Source organism: Lampetra planeri, chromosome 12 (genome assembly GCF_965212315.1).
Source record: "Lampetra planeri chromosome 12, kcLamPlan1.2.h2, whole genome shotgun sequence".
In the NCBI taxonomy this organism is placed as follows: domain Eukaryota; kingdom Metazoa; phylum Chordata; class Hyperoartia; order Petromyzontiformes; family Petromyzontidae; genus Lampetra; species Lampetra planeri.
Window position 1 is genome coordinate 5,668,963 of NC_136118.1, and position 10,558 is coordinate 5,679,520.

Consider the following 10,558-nt stretch of genomic DNA (forward strand, 5'->3'; position numbering starts at 1 on the left):
GAAGAAGACGATAATGGGCAATGGAGAAGAGGTGAGGCTTAAAGAAAGGAACGGAAGGATGTGAAGGAAGGGGACTGCTTAATGAAGAGGGGGCATCTAGTCCAGTCTTCTTTCGTTTGGCTGATGCAGATGCAGAGCATCATCTACAATTTCACGTGGAGGTGGTCAAGCCAGATAACCGCGTCCAGTGGATGGGGTGCAAGGAGGGGGCAGCACCGCAAAGGGGATTGGGCACAGGGAGAAGGAGGGACTGAGAGAGGGAGACGTTTAGGAACGTGGAGGACGAGAGTCGAGGTGCGGCGGGGCAACGCCATGAAGGGATTTAAAGATGAGCATCAGATATTTGAAGAGACGGCGGAAGCGAAGTGGTAGAATTATTGGAGACATTTTGAATTAGTTTGGAGGGAGGTGAGAGCAGAGGCAAGGGGGGACAAGATAATTGCCTTGTAAACATCAAAGCATCAACCAGCAGTTTGGCAACATGCATTGACATAACAGGGCGGCACTTTCATGATGTTGAATAGATAAAAGCGGCAGATGCGAGCAGTAGCAGAGATGTGGGTGGAAGCAGTGAGGGGAAGAGTTAAAGGTGAGAACGGAGATGGCGGTGGGAAAAATTGTGGTGTGGGGGCTCAGGGGATCGTGGTGGGAAGCGAGGGTAAAGTGATGGTTACTTGTTCTTCTTCACAGTTTGCTGTCCATCCCCGCACCTCAGATTAACACGGCTGGTTACATACGGTGCGAAAGAAGTTCAACACACATAGGTACATGGTGAGGGTGAGGAGAAGGTGATAGAAAGGGGGACGGAGGTTTGTGTTGATGGAGGAAGCTATGCAATGAGGGAGGAACATGAAGTCCGGGGTGTCTCCGGATGTATAGGGTAGGGGGCGTGGAGATTAAATTATCTGCTTAGAGGGAGGAGAACTGCATAGATGGAGGGAAAATTGAGGTGGGGGTTGAAGTCACCCAGGAGAATGAGGGGACGGGGGAAGAGGTAAAATAGAGGGAAGACGGCAGTCAAGATGGTCAAAGAAGGGCTGAGCATTTAGTTTATTTAAATTGATCCATCGTTGGATGGCTGATTCCAAGAAAATATAGGGTGAAAGTATAAATCCCTAAAGGGAGTTAACTTTACTCGTATGGTTTCGTTAGTCAGTCCACAGTGACAATGTTATTAACTTATTCAGCAGCATGAATGATTTACGTCACAGACCGAAGGTGGGATTATTTTTGATCCCCCCCCCCCCCAAACAAACAAGTATTCAACTTTACAAGTTTGTACACATTTCTAAAAAAAAATCATGCAAAATTAAATTTTAAGCATAATTGCATACTTGCCATATCATCTCGTAAAGACATAAACAATGTATCCTAAATAATTTGGTCCACCCTGACAATACATGAAATGATCAATAAAAATTTGTATAGATTTTTTGTTTGTGTGCCATGGAAAATTATCAATGACTGTATTAGGTAATGCTTAAAAATATATATTTTGTCACGAAAAATAACAAAAACACATCAAACCGTTTTTTTTCCCCGCACGCCTTCAGAATATAAATTACACACGGCACAAGATCACGATTCTCATTTGTTACCGAGCCTTAAAAAACAATGTTTGGCTTCGGCTGCCCCACCTTGACTCGCATACATTTTACCAGCGACACGCTTCCGCAGATCACCAACAGTCAAACGCGTCTTTTAAAACATCTATTGACACGAAATGCCATTTTAAAGTGCATCTTTGCACCATATATAAAGCCCCACGCAGGTGCAGGGTACTAAAATATGATAGCACACACGCACACGTGCAATGTCCCCCAAACATGTTCATCACAAAGCACGGCAGATGAATAAGACTCGAGGTCAGTTTTATTTTACCCATTGTATAAAAAAAATGCTTTAAGAAGAGCCTTTCGGTTTCCTCAGCGCTACATTTAAACGCGTGAATTATCCATCCAAGATCGCTATGGAAAATGTTTCAGATTGTTAATATATAAAATCCACTTTCGTCATTAATGATGCACCTTGGAGAGAGAAAAAAATACACACCGACATAATTGATTCAGACGAGTTGTATGGGACGCCAGGCATATGTTAATAATTTGTGGAATGTTGCAATGGCTTTTTTTGGTGTTCTCTGCATTTGCAATACGTGTAACGTCACCATCTGAGCTTCAGACAATTGATGATTGGTGAATATGCTTCAAGAGGTTAAATCAATATTTGTCCACCATTGTGCAAGCACCACTGCAGTATGTTGTTACGTAAAAATATGGTTGCTTTGTGAAAGCGAATATCAAAGCATGCAAATGGTTACTGTGTTATACAAGCTGTACTTTTTATAATTCTGAAAAAGAAGGGTATTTTTGAAAGAAAGAAAAACACTTAACACAATTTGCTACGCGTGTTCTATGCATAAGGGCCATTATCCAAAACGTCGCCTATTATATTTTTTCCTTTTAAGCCAGTGATATCGACTAATGTGTTGAGTTGTTTTGTACTTGTATGCCACTAACAACGGAGTATCACCAAATAATTTGTACGTATTAAAAAGTATGCTTATTTATGTGTGACGATAAGTATACGTTGCATATAAGCAAGCGTGTGTAAAAAATTTTTTTACTTTACCAGGTAAGGCCAACTGAGCTATATAGTTCTTTTTTAGAAGCGACCTGGCCTGAAATAATAGCTCAACGAAGCGGCTTATCACGTGAAAATGTATAGCAGCCAAATACTCTAAACGCAGGTTTCTAAATGTGGAGGAAAAAACTGGAGGACCCGGAGAAAAATCAACGCGACCACGGGAAGAACACACACTTGTATATCAATTATTCAAAAAGATGATAGGTAACCAAATAATTGACAATTTAGTGGCTAGCCAACCATATGAACAAAATTACATTTAAAAAAATATAACAATACGTGTAATAGTAAGTCTGCCATAGATTAAATACACCAACTACTATGAAATTAATTTCAAATTGAATTGGTGTTGGGTTAGAGATCAGTATAAGATGAAGAATAACGCCAATTTAAACATAATCAGGTCATGTCGATGCTATTTTTCCTTTACAACTACATTTTTTATACATAGTGGCTCGCCTGAATGAAGAATGGAAGGGATAAACATAATACATTTCTATTCTTAGGTTTTTTCGGTAAAGTCACGTAGGTGACTTAAAGTCACGTAGGTGACTTTACCGAATATGAATCCTTGCAGTCACGAAAGCTTCAATTCTAGAAATAATACATTTCTGCCCAGCACAGGTCATACGGTAGGAACAATTGAAATTGAAATTTATTCCAGATATCCATTGAAAAAAAGCTGAGAAAATCTCTGTTATAAGACACCAATATTAGCTATATACAAAGTAACGTGTGCTTAATCTAGGAACGTGCTCCCCAGTTTTTCATATTCATCCAAGATAATCAGAAAACCAGGTCAAGGTATAAAATATTGGATGATCCGGAAGATTGACGTCTGGGCAAATAACGTGACATTAAATCACGCCCGTAATTTTTCTGCCAATAGTGGTGTCACATCGGATTTGGTGACGTCACTTTTGTTAGCACGAAGACACGTTGAATTACTACATAATGCAATTGATTAATTAATTAATCAATTTTTTTCATTAATTAATCTATCTGCGAAAAAAAGGATCTGATATTGTCCTTACAAAATCTAAACTCCAATTTCAGAATAGAAATTTGTATTTCTACTGGAGGAATCCGATGACCCATAAAGCTCTTTTTCACAGATGTCCAATTTTATTTGATTTGAAACTGATTCTAGAAAATGAAGTGTTTGAGCTGCTACAGCCTGCGTATCACAATCCTATTGCACACTCCAAAGCAAGTCTCTCATTTGCAAACCATCGGACAGTGGCCATAATAAATGGTTGCTAAGTAGAGGGTTGTACTTCTAGAAGACGAGTGCAGTTATTCCAACAGAAGTTGAGTTCCTTTTGGAGAGGTTGTTATGCTCGAACTCTTGACACCACTCATACATTAATTATAAACCCAAATAACACAAACGTTGCCATTTAAGTCGTTAGGTATATTATCCAGTCACGCCTGAACATGCAGCGGACAGAAGCCTCCTATTTCAGAACTCGTGCCTCGCCAATTATATATCACATATATAAGCAATTCACCAAAGTGCAACAACACCGTGCAGAACTCTTAATGTGTTTGTTACTGTCTGGCCTTCAATACGCAAATCAAGGGGATTAAAGCATGCACGGGCAGTGAGTAAACATGAATTACGTGGATTAGTTGGCCTAAGTTGTTCGCACAATGTCAGACACTGGCAAAACATGACAGCCATTGAAGACTCCTAATGTAGTGATTTGCGGCATCGTGCTTTAAATGTCCGAGATGACCCAGCGCCGCCAACTTCCGCGCGTCCATAGATATACGTCAATTTGCAGTACAAAGTAATGTGATTCGGTTAGTCTGTGCACAGCAGATAATGCATTGTACGTGCTCAGGGACACAGTCGGCGTCAAGGACTTGCGTGTCCAAAATGAGGGCTTTCATTTGTTGAAAGCGTTTTCAACATTTAGCGCGTGCATTTTATATGCGTATAATTCGTAAAAAAAAGTGTTGCTTGAACAGCGGGATAATGTGCGGGCCAAAATATTGTAGGCGAGAAAATTGATGGAGTGCCGCACTTTGATTCACGTTGAAAGCGGGAATAGAAATCTGTAAATGTCTCATTACTTAGTCATGTGACACACCTGTGTGTGTGTATGCGTTTGTTCGCGTGTACGATTATGGTCATGTTGGGGGGGAAGTTGGTGGTGGTGGGGGTCTCGTGGGGGTGGTATGTGCTAGCGATGAGGATCAGGAGCACTCTCATCGTATATAAGGCGACATCTTAATCATTGGATTGCATTAGGACACGAGCTGCCGTTATCGTTGTCGCATTTGCCTCAGACGAGTGTTGTTGTAACGACACCATGGCTCGCTGCGCACCTCTAACGCTGGCTGTCAGCGTGCTGTCCTTGGTGCTGATCTCGTCCGCGTGTTACATCCAGAATTGCCCGAGGGGAGGAAAGCGCGATCTCACCGACAGTGTCCGGCAGGTGTGCCCTCAACCGAGTGCGGACACGATTTTCGTCTCGGTTTGAGCGAACGCCGTTAAAGTGCATGCCGCTACGAGGGAGTTTGTGACGATGTCGTTGAATTAAATGTATTGCACTTTCCTTAGAAACACTTTAGAGTGATTCAACATGTGCGCGCTGAAAAGGATTAGAGTTGATCGCTTAAAATGTGTGTTTTCTCTCGCGTTCCAGCAGTGGTATCTTGTTTGCCAAGGGTCAGTTGCATAAAATCACTTACGTATAACATTTCCATTACCCACAGCTAATGTTCACTTTGGATTGTTTTATGCAACTGGCAAGAGACAGATATTTATAGCGTCTACATTTGGGAATAATGCATTGGTCTTCCGCTATTGACAATACATATGTTGCACTTCTTTCGCAGGGTACGTAGCCAAACGTCGTGTTATGCACCGTGACATGTCTGAACTAAGCAATGTCAATTTCTTTTAGATGTGACAGGAACCTCGAGTATATCAACGAAACCACACTTGTGGCTCACGAACCTCGCTATTCAAGTTCAGCGTTTTACACACAATCTAGAGCCATACGCGAGAAGTAGAATTTGCAGTCACCCACTCACTCTCTCTCTCTCTCTTGGCATGTGAGTACGCATACACAAGCGACATTCGGTGTCAAACGAAAAAACGCCACCCACACTGTTTATCGCATTTTCTCCTTTACAAAAATGTGACGCCTGGACAACGACCACGACGACGCCAGTGCCTGCCTTGTGGGCCAGGCGGCCAGGGCCGATGCTTAGGACCCAGGATCTGCTGCGGGGAGGCCATGGGCTGTCGCCTGGGTGGCCCGGACGTGGCCATCTGCCGCGCCGAGCGACTGATGCCGTCTCCGTGCGAGAGCCGAGGGGAGCCGTGCGGCCACGGGGGGAAGTGCGGAGCTCCCGGCCTGTGTTGCTCGTCAGGTGAGGTTCTGCAACGGCCCAGGGCTTCGTTTGTCACGGAGTTATTTTTTCCGTGTGTATGTATATCGAACTTCTTTCACACCGTACGTAGCCAACTGCGCTAATCGGAGGTGCGGGGGGAAGGACAACAAACTAAACAGATAAATCAGTTCTAAAAGAAATTAGTTTTCAATCTAGATTTAAAAGTGCATAGCTCCAGTGGATTCCTAATATCGGAAGGAAGAGCGTTTCAGAAGTAGGTTACAAGAGACTAGTAGCCATAGACATAGCAATACAAATTCGAAAATTACCCGCACATTACTTAAAATTGCTCAATTGAGATTATATACAGCAATGGTCGCCCCTACTGGCAGACTAATACCCGTTTTCAGGCCAGGTGTTGAGTCACCTTGTGCCTATAGGGGCAGCTGTCACTGGGGGTGCCTTTTTCTAGTGTTTTAGATGAGATGTGATGTAAAGCACTCTTAGTCTCACTGACTCAAAACAATTCGTTATTCTGCACGTGATGTGCTGGATGTGGAAACATGTTTCACCTGGATCACCGACCAGGTTGAAATGAAGCCATGTCTACATCTGTACCACGCTAGCGCCGTACTGAGATAATGAAATACATAAATAGTATCCGCTTATCTCTACACGTTAAAACAACATACGTTGCAGTGCATCAGCCTATTATGGGCTTCCAACCCAATATTATGAAGATAGCACTTGTTTAAACAAGTGCACTCTGGACTGGTTTCAACCTTAATGGTCTTATCAGTCGAGTCAGGATTGTTCAGCCAATAATGCTGGGTTGTTAGATGTTATTGGTCAAGAGCGCTCCGTCTACAACACAGATAATTTAATATTGCAGGTGCGCAGCAACAAGGGAAGCGGTAGGAGATGGCGGAGTTAGGCAAAGTTATTTCCCAAGGGAAAGTGGAAAGTAAATGAACCCCAGTTCACACCCCTTGTTGTCACATTAATTTCCATCCCTCGATCACAAGGCACGGTTACCAAGCTTGCTAAAAAAAACTCGTCACAGAACTTATTTATGTTTTATTTTCTTAAAACATAATAGTAGCTTTCAGCGGTTCATATTTATAAACAATGCATCTGTAAAACGTTATGAATTTCCCTTTGTCAAACCACTGCTGGATGATGAGGATTTCTTGGCCATACTCCACCACGCTGATTAGTGCGCATTGGTTAAGATTGAGCCCAGCACTGATTTAGCCGTAGCAGGGAATCGAACTCAAATAGCCGGGGTCACAGCGCAAAACCACTGATGTAAAATGTGAGCAACACATCATGAACGGGTCGATCCCAACCAATCTGTGTTGTATGGCCAAAGGTATTGTCACCGTGTACATTGCTACTTTTACCAAGTTAAGAGAGTCGAAGGCTTCCTGCAGTAACAACGTAGAAAAAGCCCCCATTTGAACATAATATGGGCGCCGCGGTGGCGAGATATAAACTCCCTTGCCTGATATGCAGGAGGTCGTGGGTTCAATCCCGACCCTGACGCCTGTATATTTGGAGTTTGTATGTTCTCCCCGTGGTCGTGTGGATTTTTCTCCGAGTCTTCCGGTTTTTCCCTTCACATTTATAATCAACATTACACGTTAAGAGTATTTGGCTGCTGTACATTTCCACATAATACGCCAATTCGTTGAGCTATCATTTGTGGCCAGGTTGCTTCTTAAAAAGACCTGTATAGCTCAGTGGGCCTTGCCTGGTCAAATAGAAATAGTAAATATAAAAATAGTATTTTCAACCAGGACCTCTGAAATGGTGTAGCTGTGACCACGTAGAGCCCTTCACTCAGAACGCATTGCGGGGACACATGGGATTCCAGCCATTCTTGATTCTGGTTGAAATCCCATCCTAATTGACACCCATCTGTCATCCCATCCATTCCAATGTGTTTTCCCCCATTCCAAAAATAAAGCAGCTGACCCCGTGCAGTTATGGATCTTTTGGCTCAAAAGAATATTCAATGCTTTCAAATGAATATATGCTACATATTCTTTTGTCTGTAACGTGTGGTCCTAGTAACGCCGACTCTACTTTTCTATGTCATCACTGGCACTCAAAACATGCAAAAACCACATATAGACACACATCATATCACAAAAATAAACCCACATTACTCGAATTTTTTCATTGATAGCAATTCGATTTTATACGCATTCCTCACCACACAATATCATATTCAGATCAATGCCGCAGAGAGTGGGTGGATACGCCACAGTCTGTGTCTCTGCACCTTCTTTACGTCGTAAACTTGGTTATTTTTTACACGTGTATGTATGTTCAACTTATTTCGCACCGTACGTAGCCAACATTGTTAATCGGAGGTGCGGGGAAAAGACAACAAACTCAACGCAAAAAGCAGTTCGAAACAAAATGAGTTTAAATTCAGATTTAAAGGTGCATAGCTCCAGTGGCTTTCTTGGGGCGGTTGGTTGGTTGTGAAGGTGTTTCTACAGGGGGTTTTGGGTTCATTGATGTTGAGATCCGTCTACGTGCAATGTCTAAAACACGCGCCCTTCACTCGGTACCCTAAACCCCTGATCCCCTGGTCCGTACTTATTGGACTTCAAGACGGTGACCTCTTGACCCCTGGAGCTTGTCAGTGTTCCTTTTGATGCCCGTCTTTTGATCAATGTCGGTGCGAGAGAGACACCAACATTTCAGGTCCGACGCTGTTTGTACGATTATCGTGTAGAATACCTCTCGAAACGTGCTTTTGGGAGGATGGGAGCCGCATTTGGAGCATTACCCAGAGCTAATTCATTAACGTAAAGTTTCGCTGCGTTTCAATGTCTCTGGCCCTGATCCGAGGTATCCACCTTGATAAAGACGACTGCAAGGCAATAATTCTAGATTTGAAGCTTTCGTGACTGCAAGGATTCATAGTCTTAGGTTTTGTCGTTAAAGTCACGTAGCTAAAAAATAATAAGGAAATAAAATAATTAGTTATAAAAATAACTAAAATAAATCACGACGTTTTGGGGCAACACAGACGGAGACTTGTGTTGCCTCCGAAACGTCGTGATTTAATTGAGTTATTTTCATTTATTATTTTATTTCATTATTATTTTTTATCTACGTGACTTTACCGAAAAAACCTAAGAGTATGCGAGGCAATACTTGGGCACGCTGGTGGGGGTGGGGGTGGCGGTGCCGGTTGTAGTGATCGTGATGGCGGTCAGGATAATGCTAACGATTGTGGTAATGGTTGATATGGTGGTACTGTACAATAATGGTAGCGATGATGATGACGATGATGGACATTATCATAGTGGCAGTTGTAGCGATGAATGATGATGTTAGCGATCATTGTGATTGCGACGATGATCACGATGATGGTGGTGGTAGCGATGATGATGATGATGGCGGTAGTTGCCTTGGTGTTGTTGCACGGTTGTGACGATGTCACCACGTGTGTGACGATGCCACCACGTGTGTGACGATGCCACGACGTGTGCCTTCGCAGAGAGCTGCGCGGAGGATGCGTCTTGTGGATGGGAAGGGGGAGACTCCCCCGGAGAGCGCCCATTCCCGCACTCCGCTCTCCGCCTGCAGTCCCCGGCTGCGGAAGCGATGCTGGAACTGATCAACTCCAACAGCCTGCGAGACTGACACGTGTCCACGCGCTGTACGGCATGGTTTTACTTGCAGCGTCTAAACGTGTTAAACAATACGGATAGGGTCGCATTGTCTTAATGTAATCACGAGCCCCCGTAATGCCTGTGCATACTGTTCTAGTCGGCGTCCCGTTGGTATAATGAGTTTTGTATGCTTTTGGTACGTGCGCTAATATTTCCAACCACTACACGTGTAGCCTCGCGACGCGCTGCTGTCATTATTAATCCATGGGCCAGAACAAAAACAAATTGGTACCACCTACAATAGCAACACTTTAAGTGGTATCGATTCATTTATACGGCGAATAAGAATGAAATTATTCGATAACCCACTTAATTCAAATGGTCAGCGCACAATTTCACTGTCGTTGGCCACATTAAGACATTGGAAGATCGCTAAAGTGACGCCACATCAGGTGGTACCTACAAAGTGAAAGTGTCCGGTCTGTGCTCATGGACCCACATCTCGTGTTGCGCGCTCGTACGTGCGCGCGTGTGTTCCATGCTTCTCTGTCTCTTACCCCCCTTCCCGCCCCCAGCATTTATTGACGATTTTACAGAAACCGAACCTATTTGTAAACACGTCCGTCAATGTGCTAAGAACCAGGTGCATGGTTGCGATTAAATAAATAATGTGTTTATTTCACGATCAAACCGCACACGTCTCTCTGTGCGTGCAAAGTTCAAGGACGGCTCCTTCAGCGCGACGCGACGATCGGAACGCATGTTTACTATCGGGACATCAAAGACGCGAGCCCGGAGAAAAAATCATAATAGATCAAACAAGACGGGGAAACAATTAATCTAGACACCACGACCGCACGTGCAAGGATATATACCGAGTAACCTTGTCCTCATTATGAATGTGCGGCAGCTGCAATGGCTTTGTCGAA

General features: G+C 43.4%; 1 protein-coding gene across 1 annotated transcript; it reads left to right on the plus strand.

The window, feature by feature from the left end:
* Nucleotides 1-4,964: 4,964 nt before the first annotated feature.
* On the plus strand, nucleotides 4,965-9,660 carry OXT (oxytocin/neurophysin I prepropeptide). The gene is made up of 3 exons (XM_078599718.1): nucleotides 4,965-5,090; nucleotides 5,832-6,033; nucleotides 9,515-9,660. The coding sequence occupies exons 1-3, from the start codon at nucleotides 4,965-4,967 to the stop codon at nucleotides 9,658-9,660; spliced, it is 474 nt and encodes a 157-aa protein (XP_078455844.1).
* The last annotated feature ends 898 nt before the right edge of the window (nucleotides 9,661-10,558 follow it).

What these genes read in the sequence shown, in the direction of transcription:
- OXT (XM_078599718.1), top strand. Translation starts at nt 4,965, where the DNA reads ATGGCTCGCTGCGCACCTCTAACGCTGGCTGTCAGCGTGCTGTCCTTG. An exon ending in TCACCGACAGTGTCCGGCAG is followed by an intron (nt 5,091 to 5,831) that starts GTGTGCCCTCAA and finishes CGACGACGCCAG; the next exon opens with TGCCTGCCTTGTGGGCCAGG. An exon ending in CGGCCTGTGTTGCTCGTCAG is followed by an intron (nt 6,034 to 9,514) that starts GTGAGGTTCTGC and finishes GTGCCTTCGCAG; the next exon opens with AGAGCTGCGCGGAGGATGCG.